The sequence below is a fragment of the Hypanus sabinus genome (assembly GCF_030144855.1).
Source record: "Hypanus sabinus isolate sHypSab1 chromosome X1 unlocalized genomic scaffold, sHypSab1.hap1 SUPER_X1_unloc_7, whole genome shotgun sequence".
Lineage (NCBI taxonomy): Eukaryota > Metazoa > Chordata > Chondrichthyes > Myliobatiformes > Dasyatidae > Hypanus > Hypanus sabinus.
In genome coordinates, this window is record NW_026778976.1 from 844081 (window position 1) to 870481 (window position 26401).

The 26401-nt window shown below is 50.1% G+C and overlaps 1 protein-coding gene across 1 annotated transcript in view; it reads right to left on the minus strand.

The window, feature by feature from the left end:
• Nucleotides 1-26043, minus strand: part of krt222 (keratin 222) — a 161663-nt gene extending 135620 nt beyond the window's left edge. The window contains exons 1-4 of the mRNA XM_059957858.1: nt 25912-26043; nt 24623-24906; nt 22027-22132; nt 21702-21922 (exon numbers count right to left, since the gene is read on the minus strand). Coding sequence (XP_059813841.1) covers nt 21702-21922; nt 22027-22132; nt 24623-24906; nt 25912-26043 — 743 coding nt within the window. The remainder of the gene's footprint in view (nt 1-21701; nt 21923-22026; nt 22133-24622; nt 24907-25911) is intronic.
• Nucleotides 26044-26401: the final 358 nt, after the last annotated feature.

Here is a 26401-nt window from a genome sequence, read left to right on the forward strand (position 1 = left end):
GGAGGGGAGAATCAATCCCAGTTTGATATTCAGCATCTTGGGCAGAATCTAATCCAGTTTGATATACAGGGTCTGGGAGGGGAGAATCCATCCCAGTCTGATGTACAGGGTCAGGGTGGGGAGAATCAATCCCAGTCTGATATACAGGGTCAGGGTGGGGAGAATCAATCCCAGTCTGATATACAGGGTCTGGGAGGGAGAATCAATCCCATCCTGATATACCAGGTCAGGGAGTGGAGAATCAATCCCAGTCTGACATAGAGGGTGAGGGTGTGGAGAATCAATCCCAGTCTGATATACAGGGTCAGGGAGGGGAGAATCTATCCCAGTCTGATATACAGGGTGAATGTGTGGAAAATCAATCCCAGTCTGATATACAGGGTGAATGTGTGGAAAATCAATCCCAGTCTGATATGCAGGGTTAAGGAGGGGAGAATCAATCCCAGTCTTATATACAGGTTCAGGGTGGGGAGAATCAATCCCAGTCTGATATACAGTGTCTGGGAGGGAGAATCAATCCCAGTCTGATATACAAGGACAGGGTGGGGAGAATCAATCCCAGTCTGATATACAGTGTCAGGGTGGGGAGAATCAATCCCAGTCTGATATACAGGGTCAGAGAGGGGAGAATCAATACCAGTCTGATATACAGGGTCAGGGAGGGGAGAATCAATCCCAGTCTGATATACAGGGTCAGGGAGGGGAGAATCAATCCCAGTCTGATATACAGGGTCTGGGAAGGAGAATGAATCCCAGTCTGATATACAGGGTCAGGGTGGGGAGAATCAATCCCAGTCTGATATACAGGGTCAGGGAGGGGAGAATCAATCCCAGTTTGATATTCAGCATCTTGGGCAGAATCTAATCCAGTTTGATATACAGGGTCTGGGAGGGGAGAATCCATCCCAGTCTGATGTACAGGGTCAGGGTGGGGAGAATCAATCCCAGTCTGACATACAGGGTCAGGGTGGGGAGAATCAATCCCAGTCTGATATACAGGGTCTGGGAGGGAGAATCAATCCCATCCTGATATACCAGGTCAGGGAGTGGAGAATCAATCCCAGTCTGACATAGAGGGTGAGGGTGTGGAGAATCAATCCCAGTCTGATATACAGGGTCAGGGAGGGGAGAATCTATCCCAGTCTGATATACAGGGTGAATGTGTGGAAAATCAATCCCAGTCTGATATACAGGGTGAATGTGTGGAAAATCAATCCCAGTCTGATATGCAGGGTTAAGGAGGGGAGAATCAATCCCAGTCTTATATACAGGTTCAGGGTGGGGAGAATCAATCCCAGTCTGATATACAGTGTCTGGGAGGGAGAATCAATCCCAGTCTGATATACAAGGACAGGGTGGGGAGAATCAATCCCAGTCTGATATACAGGGTCAGGGAGGGGAGAATCAATCCCAGTCTGATATACAGGGTCTGGGAAGGAGAATGAATCCCAGTCTGATATACAGGGTCAGGGTGGGGAGAATCAATCCCAGTCTGATATACAGGGTCAGGGTGGGGAGAATCAATCCCAGTCTAATACACAGGGTCAGGGAGGGGAGAATCAATCCCAGTTTGATATTCAGCGTCTTGGGCAGAATCTAATCCAGTTTGATATACAGGGTCTGGGAGGGGAGAATCAATCCCAGTCTGATATACAGGGTCAGGGTGGGGAGAATCAATCCCAGTCTGATATACAGGGTCAGGGAGTGGAAAATCAATCCCAGTCTGATATACAGGGTCTGGGAGGGAGAATCAATCCCAGTGTGATATACAGGGTCTGGGAGGGAGAATCAATCCCAGTCTGATATACCAGGTCAGGGAGTGGTGAATCAATCGAAGTCTGACATAGAGGGTGAGGGTGTGGAGAATCAATCCCAGTCTGATATACAGGGTCTGGGAGGGAGAATCAATCCCAGTCTGATATACCAGGTCAGGGAGTGGAGAATCAATCACAGTCTGACATAGAGGGTGAGGGTGTGGAGAATCAATCCCAGTCCGATATACAGGGTCAGGGTGTGGAGAATCAATCCCAGTCTGATATACAGGGTCAGGGAGTGGAGAATCAATCCCAGTCTGATATACAGGGTCTGGCAGGGAGAATCAATCCCAGTCAGATATGCAAGGTCAGGGTGGGGAGAATCAATCCCAGTCTGACATACAGGGTCAGGGTGGGGAGAATCAATCCCAGTCTGATATACAGGGTCAGGGTAGGGAGAATCAATCCCAGTCTGACATACAGGGTCAGGGTGGGGAGAATCAATCCCAGTCTGATATACAGGGTCAGAGAGGGGAGAATCAATCCCAGTCTGATATACAGGGTCAGGGTGGGGAGAATCAATCCCAGTCTGATATACAGGGTCAGAGAGGGGAGAATCAATACCAGTCTGATATACAGGGTCAGGGAGGGGAGAGTCAATCCCAGTCTGATATACAGGGTCTGGGAAGTTGAATGAATCCCAGTCTGATACACAGGGTCAGGGAGGGGAGAATCAATCCCAGTTTGATATTCAGCATCTTGGGCAGAATCTAATAAAGTTTGATATACAGGGTCTGGGAGGGGAGAATCCATCCCAGTCTGATGTACAGGGTCAGGGTGGGGAGAATCAATCCCAGTCTGATATACAGGGTCAGGGTGGGGAGAATCAATCCCAGTCTGATATACAGGGTCTGGGAGGGAGAATCAATCCCAGTCTGATATACCAGGTCAGGGAGTGGAGAATCAATCCCAGTCTGACATAGAGGGTGAGGGTGTGGAGAATCAATCCCAGTCTGATATACAGGGTCAGGGAGGGGAGAATCTATCCCAGTCTGATATACAGGGTGAATGTGTGGAAAATCAATCCCAGTCTGATATACAGGGTGAATGTGTGGAAAATCAATCCCAGTCTGATATGCAGGGTTAAGGAGGGGAGAATCAATCCCAGTCTTATATACAGGTTCAGGGTGGGGAGAATCAATCCCAGTCTGATATACAGTGTCTGGGAGGGAGAATCAATCCCAGTCTGATATACAAGGACAGGGTGGGGAGAATCAATCCCAGTCTGATATACAGGGTCAGGGTGGGGAGAATCAATCCCAGTCTGATATACAGGGTCAGAGAGGGGAGAATCAATACCAGTCTGATATACAGGGTCAGGGAGGGGAGAATCAATCCCAGTCTGATATACAGGGTCTGGGAAGGAGAATGAATCCCAGTCTGATATACAGGGTCAGGGTGGGGAGAATCAATCCCAGTCTGATATACAGGGTCAGGGTGGGGAGAATCAATCCCAGTCTAATACACAGGGTCAGGGAGGGGAGAATCAATCCCAGTTTGATATTCAGCGTCTTGGGCAGAATCTAATCCAGTTTGATATACAGGGTCTGGGAGGGGAGAATCAATCCCAGTCTGATATACAGGGTCAGGGTGGGGAGAATCAATCCCAGTCTGATATACAGGGTCAGGGAGTGGAGAATCAATCCCAGTCTGATATACAGGGTCTGGGAGGGAGAATCAATCCCAGTGTGATATACAGGGTCAGGGAGTGGAGAATCAATCCCAGTCGGATATACAGGGTCTGGGAGGGAGAATCAATCCCAGTCTGATATACCGGGTCAGGGTGTGGAGAATCAATCCCAGTCTGATATACCGGGTCAGGGTGTGGAGAATCAATCCCAGTCTGATATACAGGGTAAGGGAGTGGAGAATCAATCCCAGTCTGATATACAGGGTCAGGGAGGGGAGAATCTATCCCAGTCTGATATACAGGTTCTGGGAGGGAGAATCAATCCCAGTCCGATATACAGGGTCAGGGTGCGGAGAATCAATCCCAGTGTGATATACAGGGTCAGGGTGTGGAGAATCAATCCCAGTCTGATATACAGGGTCAGGGTAGGGAGAATCAATCCCAGTCTGATATACAGGGTCAGGGTGGGGAGAATCAATCCCAGTCTGATATACAGGGTCAGGGTGGGGAGAATCAATCCCAGTCTGATATGCAGGGTTAAGGAGGGGAGAATCAATCTCAGTCTTATATACAGGGTCAGGGAGGGGAGAATCAATCCCAGTCTGATATACAGGGTCAGGGTGGGGAGAATCAATCCCAGTCTGATATACAGGGTCAGAGAGGGGAGAAACAATCCCAGTCTGATACACAGGGTCAGGGAGGGGAGAATCAATACCAGTCTGATATACAGGGTCAGGGTGGGGAGAATCAATCCCAGTCTGATATACAGGGTCAGGGTGGGGAGAATCAATCCCAGTCTGATATACAAGGACAGGGTGGGGAGAATCAATCCCAGTCTGATATGCAGGGTTAAGGAGGGGAGAATGAATCCCAGTCTTATATACAGGGTCAGGGAGGGGAGAATCAATCCCAGTCTGATATACAGTGTCTGGGAGGGAGAATCAATCCCAGTCTGATATACAGGGTCAGGGTGGGGAGAATCAATCCCAGTCTGATATACAGGGTCAGAGAGGGGAGAATCAATCCCAGTCTGATATACAGGGTCAGGGTGGGGAGAATCAATCCCAGTCTGATATACAGGGTCAGAGAGGGGAGAATCAATACCAGTCTGATATACAGGGTCAGGGAGGGGAGAGTCAATCCCAGTCTGATATACAGGGTCTGGGAAGTTGAATGAATCCCAGTCTGATACACAGGGTCAGGGAGGGGAGAATCAATCCCAGTTTGATATTCAGCATCTTGGGCAGAATCTAATCCAGTTTGATATACAGGGTCTGGGAGGGGAGAATCCATCCCAGTCTGATGTACAGGGTCAGGGTGGGGAGAATCAATCCCAGTCTGATATACAGGGTCAGGGTGGGGAGAATCAATCCCAGTCTGATATACAGGGTCTGGGAGGGAGAATCAATCCCATCCTGATATACCAGGTCAGGGAGTGGAGAATCAATCCCAGTCTGACATAGAGGGTGAGGGTGTGGAGAATCAATCCCAGTCTGATATACAGGGTCAGGGAGGGGAGAATCTATCCCAGTCTGATATACAGGGTGAATGTGTGGAAAATCAATCCCAGTCTGATATACAGGGTGAATGTGTGGAAAATCAATCCCAGTCTGATATGCAGGGTTAAGGAGGGGAGAATCAATCCCAGTCTTATATACAGGTTCAGGGTGGGGAGAATCAATCCCAGTCTGATATACAGTGTCTGGGAGGGAGAATCAATCCCAGTCTGATATACAAGGACAGGGTGGGGAGAATCAATCCCAGTCTGATATACAGGGTCAGGGTGGGGAGAATCAATCCCAGTCTGATATACAGGGTCAGAGAGGGGAGAATCAATACCAGTCTGATATACAGGGTCAGGGAGGGGAGAATCAATCCCAGTCTGATATACAGGGTCTGGGAAGGAGAATGAATCCCAGTCTGATATACAGGGTCAGGGTGGGGAGAATCAATCCCAGTCTGATATACAGGGTCAGGGTGGGGAGAATCAATCCCAGTCTAATACACAGGGTCAGGGAGGGGAGAATCAATCCCAGTTTGATATTCAGCGTCTTGGGCAGAATCTAATCCAGTTTGATATACAGGGTCTGGGAGGGGAGAATCAATCCCAGTCTGATATACAGGGTCAGGGTGGGGAGAATCAATCCCAGTCTGATATACAGGGTCAGGGAGTGGAGAATCAATCCCAGTCTGATATACAGGGTCTGGGAGGGAGAATCAATCCCAGTCCGATATACAGGGTCAGGGTGCGGAGAATCAATCCCAGTGTGATATACAGGGTCAGGGTGTGGAGAATCAATCCCAGTCTGATATACAGGGTCAGGGTAGGGAGAATCAATCCCAGTCTGATATACAGGGTCAGGGTGGGGAGAATCAATCCCAGTCTGATATACAGGGTCAGGGTGGGGAGAATCAATCCCAGTCTGATATGCAGGGTTAAGGAGGGGAGAATCAATCCCAGTCTGATATACAGGGTCAGGGTGGGGAGAATCAATCCCAGTCTGATATACAGGGTCAGGGTGGGGAGAATCAATCCCAGTCTGATATACAGGGTCAGAGAGGGGAGAAACAATCCCAGTCTGATACACAGGGTCAGGGAGGGGAGAATCAATACCAGTCTGATATACAGGGTCAGGGTGGGGAGAATCAAACCCAGTCTGATATACAGGGTCAGGGTGGGGAGAATCAATCCCAGTCTGATATACAAGGACAGGGTGGGGAGAATCAATCCCAGTCTGATATGCAGGGTTAAGGAGGGGAGAATGAATCCCAGTCTGATATACAGTGTCTGGGAGGGAGAATCAATCCCAGTCTGATATACAGGGTCAGGGTGGGGAGAATCAATCCCAGTCTGATATACAGGGTCAGAGAGGGGAGAATCAATCCCAGTCTGATATACAGGGTCAGGGTGGGGAGAATCAATCCCAGTCTGATATACAGGGTCAGAGAGGGGAGAATCAATACCAGTCTGATATACAGGGTCAGGGAGGGGAGAATCAATCCCAGTCTGATATACAGGGTCTGGGAAGTTGAATGAATCCCAGTCTGATACACAGGGTCAGGGAGGGGAGAATCAATCCCAGTTTGATATTCAGCATCTTGGGCAGAATCTAATCCAGTTTGATATACAGGGTCTGGGAGGGGAGAATCCATCCCAGTCTGATGTACAGGGTCAGGGTGGGGAGAATCAATCCCAGTCTGATATACAGGGTCAGGGTGGGGAGAATCAATCCCAGTCTGATATACAGGGTCTGGGAGGGAGAATCAATCCCATCCTGATATACCAGGTCAGGGAGTGGAGAATCAATCCCAGTCTGACATAGAGGGTGAGGGTGTGGAGAATCAATCCCAGTCTGATATACAGGGTCAGGGAGGGGAGAATCTATCCCAGTCTGATATACAGGGTGAATGTGTGGAAAATCAATCCCAGTCTGATATACAGGGTGAATGTGTGGAAAATCAATCCCAGTCTGATATGCAGGGTTAAGGAGGGGAGAATCAATCCCAGTCTTATATACAGGTTCAGGGTGGGGAGAATCAATCCCAGTCTGATATACAGTGTCTGGGAGGGAGAATCAATCCCAGTCTGATATACAAGGACAGGGTGGGGAGAATCAATCCCAGTCTGATATACAGTGTCAGGGTGGGGAGAATCAATCCCAGTCTGATATACAGGGTCAGAGAGGGGAGAATCAATACCAGTCTGATATACAGGGTCAGGGAGGGGAGAATCAATCCCAGTCTGATATACAGGGTCAGGGAGGGGAGAATCAATCCCAGTCTGATATACAGGGTCTGGGAAGGAGAATGAATCCCAGTCTGATATACAGGGTCAGGGTGGGGAGAATCAATCCCAGTCTGATATACAGGGTCAGGGAGGGGAGAATCAATCCCAGTTTGATATTCAGCATCTTGGGCAGAATCTAATCCAGTTTGATATACAGGGTCTGGGAGGGGAGAATCCATCCCAGTCTGATGTACAGGGTCAGGGTGGGGAGAATCAATCCCAGTCTGACATACAGGGTCAGGGTGGGGAGAATCAATCCCAGTCTGATATACAGGGTCTGGGAGGGAGAATCAATCCCATCCTGATATACCAGGTCAGGGAGTGGAGAATCAATCCCAGTCTGACATAGAGGGTGAGGGTGTGGAGAATCAATCCCAGTCTGATATACAGGGTCAGGGAGGGGAGAATCTATCCCAGTCTGATATACAGGGTGAATGTGTGGAAAATCAATCCCAGTCTGATATACAGGGTGAATGTGTGGAAAATCAATCCCAGTCTGATATGCAGGGTTAAGGAGGGGAGAATCAATCCCAGTCTTATATACAGGTTCAGGGTGGGGAGAATCAATCCCAGTCTGATATACAGTGTCTGGGAGGGAGAATCAATCCCAGTCTGATATACAAGGACAGGGTGGGGAGAATCAATCCCAGTCTGATATACAGGGTCAGGGAGGGGAGAATCAATCCCAGTCTGATATACAGGGTCTGGGAAGGAGAATGAATCCCAGTCTGATATACAGGGTCAGGGTGGGGAGAATCAATCCCAGTCTGATATACAGGGTCAGGGTGGGGAGAATCAATCCCAGTCTAATACACAGGGTCAGGGAGGGGAGAATCAATCCCAGTTTGATATTCAGCGTCTTGGGCAGAATCTAATCCAGTTTGATATACAGGGTCTGGGAGGGGAGAATCAATCCCAGTCTGATATACAGGGTCAGGGTGGGGAGAATCAATCCCAGTCTGATATACAGGGTCAGGGAGTGGAAAATCAATCCCAGTCTGATATACAGGGTCTGGGAGGGAGAATCAATCCCAGTGTGATATACAGGGTCAGGGAGTGGAGAATCAATCCCAGTCGGATATACAGGGTCTGGGAGGGAGAATCAATCCCAGTCTGATATACCGGGTCAGGGTGTGGAGAATCAATCCCAGTCTGATATACCGGGGTCAGGGTGTGGAGAATCAATCCCAGTCTGATATACAGGGTCAGGGAGTGGAGAATCAATCCCAGTCTGATATACAGGGTCAGGGAGGGGAGAATCTATCCCAGTCTGATATACAGGTTCTGGGAGGGAGAATCAATCCCAGTCCGATATACAGGGTCAGGGTGCGGAGAATCAATCCCAGTGTGATATACAGGGTCAGGGTGTGGAGAATCAATCCCAGTCTGATATACAGGGTCAGGGTAGGGAGAATCAATCCCAGTCTGATATACAGGGTCAGGGTGGGGAGAATCAATCCCAGTCTGATATACAGGGTCAGGGTGGGGAGAATCAATCCCAGTCTGATATGCAGGGTTAAGGAGGGGAGAATCAATCTCAGTCTGATATACAGGGTCAGGGAGGGGAGAATCTATCCCAGTCTGATATACAGGTTCTGGGAGGGAGAATCAATCCCAGTCCGATATACAGGGTCAGGGTGTGGAGAATCAATCCCAGTCTGATATACAGGGTCAGGGTGTGGAGAATCAATCCCAGTCTGATATACAGGGTCAGGGTAGGGAGAATCAATCCCAGTCTGATATACAGGGTCAGGGTGGGGAGAATCAATCCCAGTCATATATACAGGGTCAGGGTGGGGAGAATCAATCCCAGTCTGATATGCAGGGTTAAGGAGGGGAGAATCAATCTCAGTCTTATATACAGGGTCAGGGAGGGGAGAATCAATCCCAGTCTGATATACAGGGTCAGGGTGGGGAGAATCAATCCCAGTCTGATATACAGGGTCAGGGTGGGGAGAATCAATCCCAGTCTGATATGCAGGGTTAAGGAGGGGAGAATCAATCCCAGTCTGATATACAGGGTCAGGGTGGGGAGAATCAATCCCAGTCTGATATACAGGGTCAGGGTGGGGAGAATCAATCCCAGTCTGATATACAGGGTCAGAGAGGGGAGAATCAATCCCAGTCTGATACACAGGGTCAGGGAGGGGAGAATCAATACCAGTCTGATATACAGGGTCAGGGTGGGGAGAATCAATCCCAGTCTGATATACAGGGTCAGGGTGGGGAGAATCAATCCCAGTCTGATATACAGGGTCAGGGTGGGGAGAATCAATCCCAGTCTGATATACAGGGTCAGGGTGGGGAGAATCAATCCCAGTGTGATATACAGGGTCAGGGAGTGGAGAATCAATCCCAGTCTGATATACAGGGTCAGGGTGGGGAGAATCAATCCCAGTCTGATATACAGGGTCAGGGAGTGGAGAATCAATCCCAGTCTGATATACAGGGTCAGGGTGGGGAGAATCAATCCCAGTCTGATATACAGGGTCAGGGAGTGGAGAATCAATCCCAGTCTGATATACAGGGTCTGGGAGGGAGAATCAATCCCAGTCTGATATACCGGGTCAGGGTGTGGAGAATCAATCCCAGTCTGATATACAGGGTCTGGGAGGGGAGAATCAATCCCAGTCTGATATACAGGGTCAGGGTGTGGAGAATCAATCCCAGTCTGATATACAGGGTCTGGGAGGGAGAATCAATCCCAGTCTGATATACCAGGTCAGGGAGTGGAGAATCAATCCCAGTCTGACATAGAGGGTGAGGGTGTAGAGAATCAATCCCAGTCCGATATACAGGGTCAGGGTGTGGAGAATCAATCCCAGTCTGATATACAGGGTCAGGGAGTGGAGAATCAATCCCAGTCTGATATACAGGGTCTGGCAGGGAGAATCAATCCCAGTCCGATATGCAGCGTCAGGGTGGGGAGAATCAATCCCAGTCTAATATACAGGGTCAGGGTGTGGAGAATCAATCCCAGTCTGATATACAGGATCAGGGAGGGGAGAATCAATCCCAGTCTGATATACAGGGTCAGGGTGTGGAGAATCAATCCCAGTCTGATATACAGGGTCAGGGTAGGGAGAATCAATCCCAGTCTGATATACAGGGTCAGGGTGGGGAGAATCAATCCCAGTCTGATATACAGGGTCAGGGTGGGGAGAATCAATCCCAGTCTGATATGCAGGGTTAAGGAGGGGAGAATCAATCTCAGTCTTATATACAGGGTCAGGGAGGGGAGAATCAATCCCAGTCTGATATACAGGGTCAGGGTGGGGAGAATCAATCCCAGTCTGATATACAGTGTCTGGGAGGGAGAATCAATCCCAGTCTGATATACAGGGTCAGGGTGGGGGAGAATCAATCCCAGTCTGATATACAGGGTCAGAGAGGGGAGAATCAATCCCAGTCTGATATACAGGGTCAGGGTGGGGAGAATCAATCCCAGTCTGATATACAGGGTCAGAGAGGGGAGAATCAATACCAGTCTGATATACAGGGTCAGGGAGGGGAGAATCAATCCCAGTCTGATATACAGGGTCTGGGAAGGAGAATGAATCCCAGTCTGATACACAGGGTCAGGGAGGGGAGAATCAATCCCAGTTTGATATTCAGCGTCTTGGGCAGAATCTAATCCAGTTTGATATACAGGGTCTGGGAGGGGAGAATCAATCCCAGTCTGATATACAGGGTCAGGGTGGGGAGAATCAATCCCAGTCTGATATACAGGGTCAGGGAGTGGAGAATCAATCCCAGTCTGATATACCGGGTCTGGGAGGGAGAATCAATCCCAGTCTGATATACCGGGTCAGGGTGTGGGGAATCAATCCCAGTCTGATATACAGGGTCTGGGAGGGAGAATCAATCCCAGTCTGATATACAGGGTCAGGGTGGGGAGAATCAATCCCAGTCTGATATACAGGGTCAGGGTGGGGAGAATCAATCCCAGTCTGATATGCAGGGTTAAGGAGGGGAGAATCAATCCCAGTCTGATATACAGGGTCAGGGTGGGGAGAATCAATCCCAGTCTGATATACAGGGTCAGGGTGGGGGAGAATCAATCCCAGTCTGATATACAGGGTCAGAGAGGGGAGAATCAATCCCAGTCTGATACACAGGGTCAGGGAGGGGAGAATCAATACCAGTCTGATATACAGGGTCAGGGTGGGGAGAATCAATCCCAGTCTGATATACAGGGTCAGGGTGGGGAGAATCAATCCCAGTCTGATATACAGGGTCAGGGTGGGGAGAATCAATCCCAGTCTGATATACAGGGTCAGGGTGGGGAGAATCAATCCCAGTGTGATATACAGGGTCAGGGAGTGGAGAATCAATCCCAGTCTGATATACAGGGTCAGGGTGGGGAGAATCAATCCCAGTCTGATATACAGGGTCAGGGAGTGGAGAATCAATCCCAGTCTGATATACAGGGTCAGGGTGGGGAGAATCAATCCCAGTCTGATATACAGGGTCAGGGAGTGGAGAATCAATCCCAGTCTGATATACAGGGTCTGGGAGGGAGAATCAATCCCAGTCTGATATACAGGGTCAGGGTGTGGAGAATCAATCCCAGTCTGATATACAGGGTCTGGGAGGGAGAATCAATCCCAGTCTGATATACCAGGTCAGGGAGTGGAGAATCAATCCCAGTCTGACATAGAGGGTGAGGGTGTGGAGAATCAATCCCAGTCCGATATACAGGGTCAGGGTGTGGAGAATCAATCCCAGTCTGATATACAGGGTCAGGGAGTGGAGAATCAATCCCAGTCTGATATACAGGGTCTGGCAGGGAGAATCAATCCCTGTCCGATATGCAGCGTCAGGGTGGGGAGAATCAATCCCAGTCTAATATACAGGGTCAGGGTGTGGAGAATCAATCCCAGTCTGATATACAGGATCAGGGAGGGGAGAATCAATCCCAGTCTGATATACAGGGTCAGGGTGTGGAGAATCAATCCCAGTCTGATATACAGGGTCAGGGTAGGGAGAATCAATCCCAGTCTGATATACAGGGTCAGGGTGGGGAGAATCAATCCCAGTCTGATATACAGGGTCAGGGTGGGGAGAATCAATCCCAGTCTGATATGCAGGGTTAAGGAGGGGAGAATCAATCTCAGTCTTATATACAGGGTCAGGGAGGGGAGAATCAATCCCAGTCTGATATACAGGGTCAGGGTGGGGAGAATCAATCCCAGTCTGATATACAGTGTCTGGGAGGGAGAATCAATCCCAGTCTGATATACAGGGTCAGGGTGGGGAGAATCAATCCCAGTCTGATATACAGGGTCAGAGAGGGGAGAATCAATCCCAGTCTGATATACAGGGTCAGGGTGGGGAGAATCAATCCCAGTCTGATATACAGGGTCAGAGAGGGGAGAATCAATACCAGTCTGATATACAGGGTCAGGGAGGGGAGAATCAATCCCAGTCTGATATACAGGGTCTGGGAAGGAGAATGAATCCCAGTCTGATACACAGGGTCAGGGAGGGGAGAATCAATCCCAGTTTGATATTCAGCGTCTTGGGCAGAATCTAATCCAGTTTGATATACAGGGTCTGGGAGGGGAGAATCAATCCCAGTCTGATATACAGGGTCAGGGTGGGGAGAATCAATCCCAGTCTGATATACAGGGTCAGGGAGTGGAGAATCAATCCCAGTCTGATATACAGGGTCTGGGAGGGAGAATCAATCCCAGTCTGATATACCGGGTCAGGGTGTGGGGAATCAATCCCAGTCTGATATACAGGGTCTGGGAGGGAGAATCAATCCCAGTCTGATATACAGGGTCAGGGTGGGGAGAATCAATCCCAGTCTGATATGCAGGGTTAAGGAGGGGAGAATCAATCTCAGTCTTATATACAGGGTCAGGGAGGGGAGAATCAATCCCAGTCTGATATACAGGGTCAGGGTGGGGAGAATCAATCCCAGTCTGATATACAGGGTCAGGGTGGGGAGAATCAATCCCAGTCTGATATGCAGGGTTAAGGAGGGGAGAATCAATCTCAGTCTGATATACAGGGTCAGGGAGGGGAGAATCTATCCCAGTCTGATATACAGGTTCTGGGAGGGAGAATCAATCCCAGTCCGATATACAGGGTCAGGGTGTGGAGAATCAATCCCAGTCTGATATACAGGGTCAGGGTGTGGAGAATCAATCCCAGTCTGATATACAGGGTCAGGGTAGGGAGAATCAATCCCAGTCTGATATACAGGGTCAGGGTGGGGAGAATCAATCCCAGTCTGATATACAGGGTCAGGGTGGGGAGAATCAATCCCAGTCTGATATGCAGGGTTAAGGAGGGGAGAATCAATCTCAGTCTTATATACAGGGTCAGGGAGGGGAGAATCAATCCCAGTCTGATATACAGGGTCAGGGTGGGGAGAATCAATCCCAGTCTGATATACAGGGTCAGGGTGGGGAGAATCAATCCCAGTCTGATATGCAGGGTTAAGGAGGGGAGAATCAATCCCAGTCTGATATACAGGGTAAGGGTGGGGAGAATCAATCCCAGTCTGATATACAGGGTCAGGGTGGGGAGAATCAATCCCAGTCTGATATACAGGGTCAGAGAGGGGAGAATCAATCCCAGTCTGATACACAGGGTCAGGGAGGGGAGAATCAATACCAGTCTGATATTCAGGGTCAGGGAGTGGAGAATCAATCCCAGTCTGATATACAGGGTCAGGGTGGGGAGAATCAATCCCAGTCTGATATACAGGGTCAGGGTGGGGAGAATCAATCCCAGTCTGATATACAGGGTCAGGGTGGGGAGAATCAATCCCAGTCTGACATAGAGGGTGAGGGTGTGGAGAATCAATCCCAGTCCGATATACAGGGTCAGGGTGTGGAGAATCAATCCCAGTCTGATATACAGGGTCAGGGAGTGGAGAATCAATCCCAGTCTGATATACAGGGTCTGGCAGGGAGAATCAATCCCAGTCCGATATGCAGGGTCAGGGTGGGGAGAATCAATCCCAGTCTGATATACAGGGTCTGGGAAGGAGAATGAATCCCAGTCTGATACACAGGGTCAGGGAGGGGAGAATCAATCCCAGTTTGATATTCAGCGTCTTGGGCAGAATCTAATCCAGTTTGATATACAGGGTCTGGGAGGGGAGAATCAATCCCAGTCTGATATACAGGGTCAGGGTGGGGAGAATCAATCCCAGTCTGATATACAGGGTGAGTGTGGGGACAGTCAATCCCAGTCTGATATACAGGGTCTGGGAGGGGAGAATCAATCCCAGTCTGATATACAGGGTCAGGGTGGGGAGAATCAATCCCAGTCTTACATAGAGGGTGAGGGTGTGGAGAATCAAACCCAGTCTGATATACAGGGTCAGGGAGGGGAGAATCTATCCCAGTCTGATATACAGGGTCTGTGAGGGAGAATCAATCCCAGTCTGATATACAGGGTCAGGGTGGGGAGAATCAATCCCAGTCTGATATACAGAGTCAGAGTGTGGGGAATCAATCCCAGTGTGATATACAGGGTCATGGGAGAATCAATCCCTGTATGACATACTGGGTCAGGGAGGGGAGAATCAATCCCAGTCTGATATACAGAGTCAGGGTGTGGAGAATAAATCCCAGTCTGATATACAGTGTTATGGGGAGAATCAATCGCAGTCTGATATACCTGGGTCAGGGTGTGGAGAATCAATCCCAGTCTGATATACAGGGTCATGGGGAGAATCATTGCCAGTCTGACATACAGGGTCAGGGTGGGGAGAATCAATCCCAGTCTGATCTGCAGGGTCATGGGGAGAATCAATCCCAGTCTGATATACAGGGTCAGTGTGGGGAGAATCAATCCCAGTCTGATATACAGGGTCAGGGTGTGGAGAATCAATCCCAGTCTGATATACAGGGTGAGGGTGTGGAGAATCAATCCCAGTCTGATATACAGGGTCAGGGAGTGGAGAATCAATCCCAGTCTGATATACAGGGTCTGGCAGGGAGAATCAATCCCAGTCCGATATGCAGGGTCAGGGAGGGGAGAATCAATCCCAGTCTAATATACAGGGTCAGGGTGTGGAGAATCAATCCCAGTCTGATATACAGGGTCAGGGAGGGGAGAATCAATCCCAGTCTGATATACAGGGTCAGGGAGGGGAGAATCAATCCCAGTCTGACATACACGGTCAGGGTGGGGAGAATCAATCCCAGTCTGATATACCGGGTCAGGGTGTGGGGAATCAATCCCAGTCTGATATACCGGGTCAGGGTGTGGAGAATCAATCCCAGTCTGATATACAGGGTCTGGGAGGGAGAATCAATACCAGTCTGATATACCGGGTCAGGGTGTGGAGAATCAATCCCAGTCTGATATACAGGGTCAGGGTGTGGAGAATCAATCCCAGTCTGATATACAGGGTCTGGGAGGGAGAATCAATACCAGTCTGATATACCAGGTCAGGGAGTGGAGAATCAATCCCAGTCTGACATAGAGGGTGAGGGTGTGGAGAATCAATCCCAGTCCGATATACAGGGTCAGGGTGTGGAGAATCAATCCCAGTCTGATATACAGGGTCAGGGAGTGGAGAATCAATCCCAGTCTGATATACAGGGTCTGGCAGGGAGAATCAATCCCAGTCCGATATGCAGGGTCAGGGTGTGGAGAATCAATCCCAGTCTGATATACAGGGTCAGGGTGTGGAGAATCAATCCCAGTCTGATATACAGGGTCTGGGAGGGAGAATCAATACCAGTCTGATATACCGGGTCAGGGTGTGGAGAATCAATCCCAGTCTGATATACAGGGTCAGGGTGTGGAGAATCAATCCCAGTCTGATATACAGGGTCAGGGAGTGGAGAATCAATCCCAGTCTGATATACAGGGTCTGGCAGGGAGAATCAATCCCAGTCCGATATGCAGGGTCAGGGTGGGGAGAATCAATCCCAGTCTAATATACAGGGTCAGGGTGTGGAGAATCAATCCCAGTCTGATATACAGGATCAGGGAGGGGAGAATCAATCCCAGTCTGATATACAGGGTCAGGGTGTGGAGAATCAATCCCAGTCTGATATACAGGGTCAGGGTAGGGAGAATCAATCCCAGTCTGATATACAGGGTCAGGGTGGGGAGAATCAATCCCAGTCTGATATACAGGGTCAGGGTGGGGAGAATCAATCCCAGTCTGACATGTAGGGTTAAGGAGGGGAGAATCAATCTCAGTCTTATATACAGGGTCAGGGAGGGGAGAATCAATCCCAGTCTGATATACAGGGTCAGGGTGGGGAGAATCAATCCCAGTCTGATATACAGTGTCTGGGAGGGAGAATCAATCCCAGTCTGATATACAGGGTCAGGGTGGGGAGAATCAATCCCAGTCTGATATACAGGGTCAGAGAGGGGAGAATCAATCCCAGTCTGATATACAGGGTCAGGGTGGGGAGAATCAATCCCAGTCTGATATACAGGGTCAGAGAGGGGAGAATCAATACCAGTCTGATATACAGGGTCAGGGAGGGGAGAATCAATCCCAGTCTGATATACAGGGTCTGGGAAGGAGAATGAATCCCAGTCTGATACACAGGGTCAGGGAGGGGAGAATCAATCCCAGTTTGATATTCAGCGTCTTGGGCAGAATCTAATCCAGTTTGATATACAGGGTCTGGGAGGGGAGAATCAATCCCAGTCTGATATACAGGGTGAGGGTGTGGAGAATCAATCCCAGTCTGATATACAGGGTCAGGGAGGGGAGAATCTATCCCAGTCTGATATACAGGTTCTGGGAGGGAGAATCAATCCCAGTCCGATATACAGGGTCAGGGTGTGGATAATCAATCCCAGTCTGATATACAGGGTGAATGTGTGGAAAATCAATCCCAGTCTGATATACAGGGTCAGGGTGGGGAGAATCAATCCCAGTCTGATATACAGGGTCAGGGTGGGGAGAATCAATCCCAGTCTGATATACAGGGTGAGTGTGGGGACAGTCAATCCCAGTCTGATATACAGGGTCTGGGAGGGGAGAATCAATCCCAGTCTGATATACAGGGTCAGGGTGGGGAGAATCAATCCCAGTCTTACATAGAGGGTGAGGGTGTGGAGAATCAAACCCAGTCTGATATACAGGGTCAGGGAGGGGAGAATCTATCCCAGTCTGATATACAGGGTCTGTGAGGGAGAATCAATCCCAGTCTGATATACAGGGTCAGGGTGGGGAGAATCAATCCCAGTCTGATATACAGAGTCAGAGTGTGGGGAATCAATCCCAGTGTGATATACAGGGTCATGGGAGAATCAATCCCTGTATGACATACTGGGTCAGGGAGGGGAGAATCAATCCCAGTCTGATATACAGAGTCAGGGTGTGGAGAATAAATCCCAGTCTGATATACAGTGTTATGGGGAGAATCAATCGCAGTCTGATATACCTGGGTCAGGGTGTGGAGAATCAATCCCAGTCTGATATACAGGGTCATGGGGAGAATCATTGCCAGTCTGACATACAGGGTCAGGGTGGGGAGAATCAATCCCAGTCTGATCTGCAGGGTCATGGGGAGAATCAATCCCAGTCTGATATACAGGGTCAGTGTGGGGAGAATCAATCCCAGTCTGATATACAGGGTCAGGGTGTGGAGAATCAATCCCAGTCTGATATACAGGGTGAGGGTGTGGAGAATCAATCCCAGTCTGATATACAGGGTCAGGGAGTGGAGAATCAATCCCAGTCTGATATACAGGGTCTGGCAGGGAGAATCAATCCCAGTCCGATATGCAGGGTCAGGGCGGGGAGAATCAATCCCAGTCTAATATACAGGGTCAGGGTGTGGAGAATCAATCCCAGTCTGATATACAGGGTCAGGGAGGGGAGAATCAATCCCAGTCTGATATACAGGGTCAGGGAGGGGAGAATCAATCCCAGTCTGACATACACGGTCAGGGTGGGGAGAATCAATCCCAGTCTAATATACAGGGTCAGGGAGGGGAGAATCAATCCCAGTCTGATATACGGTCAGGGTGTGGAGAATCAATCCCAGTCTGACATACAGGGTCAGGGTGGGGAGAATCAATCCCAGTCTGATATACAGGGTCTGGGAGGGAGAATCAATCCCAGTCTGATATACCGGGTCAGGGTGTGGAGAATCAATCCCAGTCTGATATACCGGGTCAGGGTGTGGAGAATCAATCCCAGTCTGATATACAAGGACAGGGTGGGGAGAATCAATCCCAGTTTGATATTCAGGGTCAGGGAGTGGAGAATCAATCCCAGTCTGATATACAGGGTCTGGGAGGGAGAATCAATCCCAGTCTGATATACCGGGTCAGGGTGTGGAGAATCAATCCCAGTCTGATATACAGGGTCAGGGTGGGGAGAATCAATCCCAGTCTGATATACAGGGTCTGGGAGGGGAGAATCAATCCCAGTCTGATATACAGGGTCAGGGTGGGGAGAATCAATCCCAGTCTTACATAGAGGGTGAGGGTGTGGAGAATCAAACCCAGTCTGATATACAGGGTCAGGGAGGGGAGAATCTATCCCAGTCTGATATACAGGGTCTGTGAGGGAGAATCAATCCCAGTCTGATATACAGGGTCAGGGTGGGGAGAATCAATCCCAGTCTGATATACAGAGTCAGAGTGTGGGGAATCAATCCCAGTGTGATATATAGGGTCATGGGAGAATCAATCCCTGTATGACATACTGGGTCAGGGAGGGGAGAATCAATCCCAGTCTGATATACAGAGTCAGGGTGTGGAGAATAAATCCCAGTCTGATATACAGTGTTATGGGGAGAATCAATCGCAGTCTGATATACCTGGGTCAGGGTGTGGAGAATCAATCCCAGTCTGATATACAGGGTCATGGGGAGAATCATTGCCAGTCTGACAAACAGGGTCAGGGTGGGGAGAATCAATCCCAGTCTGATATACATGGTCATGGTGGGGAGAATCAATCCCAGTGTGATATAAAGGGTCAGGGTGGGGAGAATCAATCCCAGTTTGATATACAGGGTCATGGGGAGAATCAATCCCAGTCTGATATGCAGGGTCATGGGGAGAATCAATCCCAGTCTGATATACAGGGTCAGTGTGGGGAGAATCAATCCCAGTCTGACATACAGGGTCAGGGTGTGGAGAATCAATCCCAGTCTGATATACAGGGTGAGGGTGTGGAGAATCAATCCCAGTCTGATATACAGGGTCAGGGAGTGGAAAATCAATCCCAGTCTGATATACAGGAGATTGGGAGAATCAATCCCAGTCTGATATGCAGGGTCAGGGTGGGGAGAATCAATCCCAGTCTGATATACAGGGTCAGGGAGGGGAGAATCAATCCCAGTCTGATATACAGGGTGAGGGTGTGGAGAATCAATCCCAGTCTGATATACAGGGTCAGGGAGTGGAGAATCAATCCCAGTCTGATATACAGGAGATTGGGAGAATCAATCCCAGTCTGACTTACAAGGTCAGGGTGGGGACAATCAATCCCAGTCTGATATACAGGGTCAGGGAGGGGAGAATCAATCCCAGTCTAATATACAGGGTCAGGGTGGGGAGAATCAATCCCAGTCTGATATACAGGGTCAGGGAGGGGAGAATCAATCCCAGTCTGATATACAGGGTCAGGGTGGGGAGAATCAATCCCAGTCTGATATACAGGGTCAGGGTGGGGAGAATCAATCCCAGTCTGATATACAGGGTCAGGGTGGGGATAATCAATCCCAGTCTGATATACAGGGTCAGGGAGGGGAGAATCAATCCCAGTCTGATATGCAGGGTCAGGGTGGGGAGAATCAATCCCAGTCTGATATACAGGGTCAGGGAGGGGAGAATCAATCCCAGTCTGATATACAGGGTCAGGGAGGGGAGAATCAATCCCAGTCTGATATACAGGGTCATGGTGGGGAGAATCAATCCCAGTCTGTTATACAGGGTCAGGTTGTGGAGAATCAATCCCAGTCTGATATACAGGGTCTGGGAGGGAGAATCAATCCCAGTTTGATATACAGGGTCAGGGTGTGGAGAATCAATCCCAGTCTGATATACAGGGTCTGGGAGGGGAGAATCAATCCCAGTCTGATATACAGGGTCAGGGTGTGGAGAATCAATCCCAGTCTGATACACAGGGTCTGGGAGGGAGAATCAATCCCAGTTTGATATACAGGGTCAGGGTGTGGAGAATCAATCACAGTCTGATATACAGGGTCATGGTGGGGAGAATCAATCCCAGTCTGATATACAGGGTCGGTGGGACTAGGTGAGAGGAAGCATTCAGCGCCAACTGGAAGGGCCGAGACGGCCTGTTTCCGTGCTGGAATTGCTGTATGGTTATAAAAGTGCAAGCTGGGGTGACATTAACCACAGTCTGATATATCGATCGTCATGGTGGAGGGACATGAATCCCAGCTTAATATACAAGGTCACAGAGGGGAGACATCAATCCTATGCTGATATGGAAGCTCATGGTTTAGTCCCTTCTCTATTGACTCTGGTTCATAAAAGTCCTAAGCTCAAAGTAATTTTACTCTCTTAGTCTGCCATATATATTGATGCAGGCATTCAGAGTCGTACAAAATAATGTAAAAGATTTTATGAAAAACTGCAGACAAAAGCCTCACGGGCATGCTCTGTGCAAAAGGCAAACTTTGCTCATCATAAACCGATGGATCAACAATCAGGAGGTTCAAGCATTATTTCCAGCACAAAAGTTTAAGGAGAAGGATATGATTTTTTTATTCTGCATGCAATGCAGCACCAAAAAAAAAACCTACAAGAGTATAAAGAACCGAATAATAATGATATTGATAAAACCGCAGTGAATTTAAATACCCAAATATCCCTGCTTCCAATTGTGGGCGAGTCTGGAACCAGGGGCACAGCCTCAGAACAGAAGGGCCTCCCTTTAGAATAGGGACAAGGCGGAACTTCTTTCGCCAGCGGTTCGCAAATCTGTGAAACTGTTTTGCCGCACGCAGCCAACCATTGGCTATATTTAAAATGGAGGTTAACTGGCTCTTGGCCGTTATGAATTAGTTGCCTGTTACACCGCTGGCATTTTGGGCAGCAGTGAAGGTCTTCCATCTCTGTGTAGAATGAATATTGACTATATAGAATTAATCTTCATTGCTCTTTCCCTAAGAATTATTTTTTTTTGTCTGGTGAGCATTGTTACCCACCATCCCACCCCACCCCCCATCCCCAAATCTGTCGGAGCCAGTGGACCTCTCTTAGTCTGACCTCTACCCTTTGACCTGTTTGACATGGGCGACCCTGCCAAGAGCCAAAGGTCTCCGGGGAAGACGTCCTTGATTAGTCAGGGAGTCAAAGGTTACAGGGAGAAGGCAGGAGGAGGGGCTTGAGAGGGAAATAAATCAGCCATGATGGAATGGGCGAGCAGGCTCGATGGGCTGAATGGACTAATCCTGCTCCTGTGATGATCTTGTGGCCCCGCATAGCAAGCACGGACACGACGTCCCACTTCTGCAAAGCAGGGCAGCCGGATTCCGGCACTCACCTCCCCTCCTCTCCCTCGAGGAGGTCGCGGTACCTGGCTATTTCTCCCTCCAGCCTCATCTTGGTGTTGAGCAGCAGCTGGTGCTTCCAGGCCTGGCGGCCGAGGTCCGTCCTCGCCTCCCTCAGCTCGCCCTCCAGCCCCTCGACGACGCCCGCCAGGTCCCTCAGCCGCCGCACGTGCCTCCGCTCGGCTGCCTGCAGCGAGCGCTCCAAGCCTTTGCGCTGTAAACCCACAACAGACCCGTGAGCTTTGCGCGCCCAGCGCCTTTCCCCCCTCACCGCGAAACGGCGTCCCCCCACCCCCCCCAACCAGTCTTCTCACAGACCGGGACCACCACGCGGAAAGCGATGGCGGAACTCGGCCGTCTCTCCAGAGACGGGTGGACAGTCGACGTTTCGGGCCGAGACCCTTCGTCAGGACTGGGATAGAAGCTGGGCAGTCGGAGTAAGGGATCGTGTGTGGGGGGGGGGGTGGGGGGGGGAGGGAGAGGAAGAGGAGGGAGAACCGGCACTGGAAAGGACGAGTGAGAAGGTGTGGGGGCTGGGAAGTCGATTGGTGACAGAGATGGAGAGATGGAAGGGGGGGGGGTGGAGTCCGGTAGGTGGGGACAGAAAAGGCCACGGAAGGAATGAAAGGGAGAGGAACACCAGAGGGAGGTGATGGGCTGGTAGAGAGAGGGAAATGGGGAAGGAGAACGGCGAGGGGTGGAGGGGGCCAAGTTAGGTCTTTATTCTTTGGAGCGTAGAAGTTTGAGGGGGGACTTGATAGAGGTATTTAAAATGATGAGGGGGATAGATAGAGTTGATGTGGATAGGCTTTTTCCATTGAGAGTAGGGGAGATTCAAACAAGAGGACATGAGTTGAGAGTTAGGGGGCAAAAGTTTAGGGGTAACACGAGGGGGAACTTCTTTACTCGGAGAGTGTAGCTGTGTGGAACGAGCTTCCAGTAGAAGTGGTAGAGGCAGGTTCGATATTGTCATTTAAAGTAAAATTGGGTAGGTATATGGACAGGAAAGGAATGGAGGGTTATGTGCTGAGTGAGGGTCGGTGGGACTGGGTGAGAGTGAGCGTTCGGCACGGACTGGAGGGGCCGAGATGGCCTGTTTCCGTGCTGTAATCGTTAATATCACCGGTAGGTCATAAAGTTTGCTGTTTTGCAGCAGCAGTACATTGCGATAAAATATAAATATTTACTAAAGTCTTAGGTGCATATCTATATCTCGGTGCCTGAGACTTTTGCACACAGTACTGTGGTAATTTTATGCATTGCACTATACTTAATATATATATAAATATATTATATATTGCCACACAGAAAAAAAACAAATTTCACGTCGGGTGTGATTGATGATAAACCTGATTCAGATACGGGTCTCTGTTGTGGACTGAGAGTGGGGGGGGGGGCAGGGAGAGGGGAATCACGGTTGGGAGAGGGGGAAGGGAGAGGGGGAGGGAGCGGGAAGTACCAGAGAGACATTCTGTAATGATCAACAAACCGATTGTTTGGAATCAAGTGAGCTTGCCTGGTGTCTCGGGGCTGGCTGTGAGTCTGCCCTCACCCCTGACGCTACTTCTCTGCCACCTGTCCCACACCCCTCCCAAGGTGCTCCACCATCACCATTCCCAGCATCCTTTGCTCCTGTCAGATTTACAAACTCGCTCTCCGTTCCACGTTAACCAATATAGTCTTCGGCAACCCGGCAAGACAACATGGGCCTCTGAGGTTTGCACCGTCCTGTATAAAATTAATTTGAATTAGAGATAGAGAGAGCAAAAGAAATATTGTCCATTCAGAAACCTGGAGGCAGAGGGCGAGGCATTGAGTGTGTGTCTTCAGGCTCCTGTACCTCCTCCCTGATGGCAGAGGGGAAGAAGCTGTTACTGAATCATTGAGTGTGTGTGTCTTCAGTCTCCTGTACCTCCTCCCTGATGGCAGAGGGGAAGAAGCTGTTCCTGAATCGTTGAGTGTGTGTGTCTTCAGTCTCCTGTACCTCCTCCCTGATGGCAGAGGGGAAGAAGCTGTTCCTGAATCGTTGAGTGTGTGTCTTCAGGCTCCTGTACCTCCTCCCTGATGGCAGAGGGGAAGAAGCTGTTCCTGAATCGTTGAGTGTGTGTGTCTTCAGTCTCCTGTACCTCCTCCCTGATGGCAGAGGGGAAGAAGCTGTTCCTGAATCGTTGAGTGTGTGTCTTCAGGCTCCTGTACCTCCTCCCTGATGGCAGAGGGGAAGAAGCTGTTCCTGAATCGTTGAGTGTGTGTCTTCAGGCTCCTGTATCCCCACCCATGGCAGAGGGGAAGAAGCTGTTCCTGAATCATTGAGTGTGTGTCTTCAGGCTCCTGTACCTCCTCCCTGATGGTAGCAGTGAGAAGAGGGCATGTCCTAGGTGATGGGGGTCCTTAATGACGGATGCCGCCATTTTGAGGCACTGCCTATTGAAGATGCTGGGGAGCCGAGTTTACAACTCTCTGCAGCTTTTTCCGATCCCGTGCGGTGGGCCCCACCGGTTAGAATGTTGTCCGCGGAACGTTTGTAGAAGTTTGCGTGCGCCTGTCGTGGCGTACCGAATCTTCTGAAGCCCCTGAGCCTTCGTTGTGATAGCGTCGGTATGCTGGGTCCAGGAAAGATCTTCAGTGACGCTGTCAACCGGGAACTTGGCGCACTTTCCAATGCTGATCCCTCGACAAGGGATGGTGGGTGTGCCCTCGACCTCCCCTTCCCGAAGTCCACCGTCAGGTCTCACTGGCGTTGGGAGTGCCAGGTCCTCATTGCGACGTCGCTCGACCGGCCGATCCCCCTCACTCCCGTCCGCCTCCTCGCCACCGTCAGAAGTTCAAGTGTCGCCGGGGAAATTCATAGGCGGCATTTTGAGATGAGCGGGTTTGTCGGGAGAGCGGAGCAGCGGGCTAACCACGCATGTCATACCCGATCTGCAGGATGCCGAGGATCCAGATGCAGACAGAGGTACAGAGGCCCAGATTTCGGAGGGTGTTGACGATTGTGTTGACTGCAGCTCTGCGGTCAATAAAGAGCAGCCCGACTTTAGTATTACCGTCGTCCGGGCGACGCCAGGCCGAGCGTGGGGGGGGTGGTGAGGCTGGAGGCCTATCGCGGCGGTAGGCAACAACAGCGAGTCCAGGCCCTCGCTTCGCCGTGAGGTGACGCCGGCCGCCAACACCCTCTCCAAGCACGTCGTCGCAGGAGAGCAACTGCCAGCACGACGCTTTGCAGAGTAGAGGCGACCCGGGTTCAACTCCCACCGCTGCCCCTCGGCACTTCCCTCCCCTCGACCGCCCGGGTTTCCTCCCACACGGACCAAAGGCCTACCGGTCGGTGGGCTAATTAGTCATTGTCAACTGCCCCGTGATGGGGCTGGGATGAAATCGATGGATTGCCAGTCCCACGCTGTGTCTCAATGGATAGACGGACTTGATAGTACTTCACGGTCTTCTCAAGCGTCATTTTGACGTGGCTGCCTGGGGTGGTGGTGGTGACAGGAGGTAATCACGATAGCAACGTTCAGGAGTCTCTTCGACAGGGACACGACGTTGAGGAATTGCACATTGTGTGGGCACAAGGGATTTGATTCCTGATTTAATTGTTTAAACCAGCCCCGGCCCTGCAGCGTGCGTTGCCTTTCCCCGGAAATCTGGTCCTCGAGTCCCGGCCACATCCCCGTAAATTTTCTCCGCTGTCTTTTCGGTCTGCTTGACATCTATCCACAGTATGCCAGCCAGGGCACAGAACGCCAAAAAAAAAAATTACAAAGACAATTACAAAGAAAGATATGGAATATGCCACCAGAGGATTGGGGTACAGACGCGAATGCCTTTAAATACCAGAATGGGTTTTCAATGCGAAGAGCAGCGCAAGTAGAGGGGAGTGGGGAGGTCCAACTGGAATGGTTAATCAGATTAACTGGGGGAAGAAATTTTCAAGAAGGTGTCACGTTTTTGATTTCATAGCCCTAATACACATTCTGGGTGGCTACCAGAGGAGGCGTGAGGCGTTTCTTCCCTCCGCCGGCCTGCAGGTCGCCCTTGGGCAGGGTGTGGCACCTGCTTAGCTCCCCGATCGGGGTCACATGGGAGCAGGTGGTGGACGGTCGTACGAGCAGCCGGTGCAGATCACAAGTCCTGGTGATGCGACCACTGACGCCAGGCAGGCAATCTCTGAAGGGTAATGATAATGACAAGGGGTCACCCGTCTTGTACCCCAGAAGGAGGCAACAGCAGACCACTTCCGTGGGAAAATTTGCCAAGAACAATCATGGTCATGGAAAGACCGTGACCGCCTACGTCATACGGCAAGGCGCGCCTGATGATGTCATTTGACAAGGTGCGCATAATGGTGATGTCATATGACGCACAGCAGGTAATGATGATGTCATACGACACGGCACATAAAGATTATGTCACATGACACGGCACATAATGATGATACTTTCACATTATAACAAAGGCAGCTATCTGTTAAATGACAAAGACAAGAGGTTCTGCAGATGCTGGAAATCCAATCAGCACACGGAATACTGGATCAGGCAGCACCTTTGGAAATGAATAAATAGTCGATGAATAAACAGGAGAGCGGATCATGGGAGGAAGGGGAGGGGGAGGGACACCAGGGGGAGGTGATGGGTGGGAAAGGTAAAGGGCTGGAGAGGAAGGAATCTGACAGGAGAGGAGAGTGGACCGTGGGAGAAAG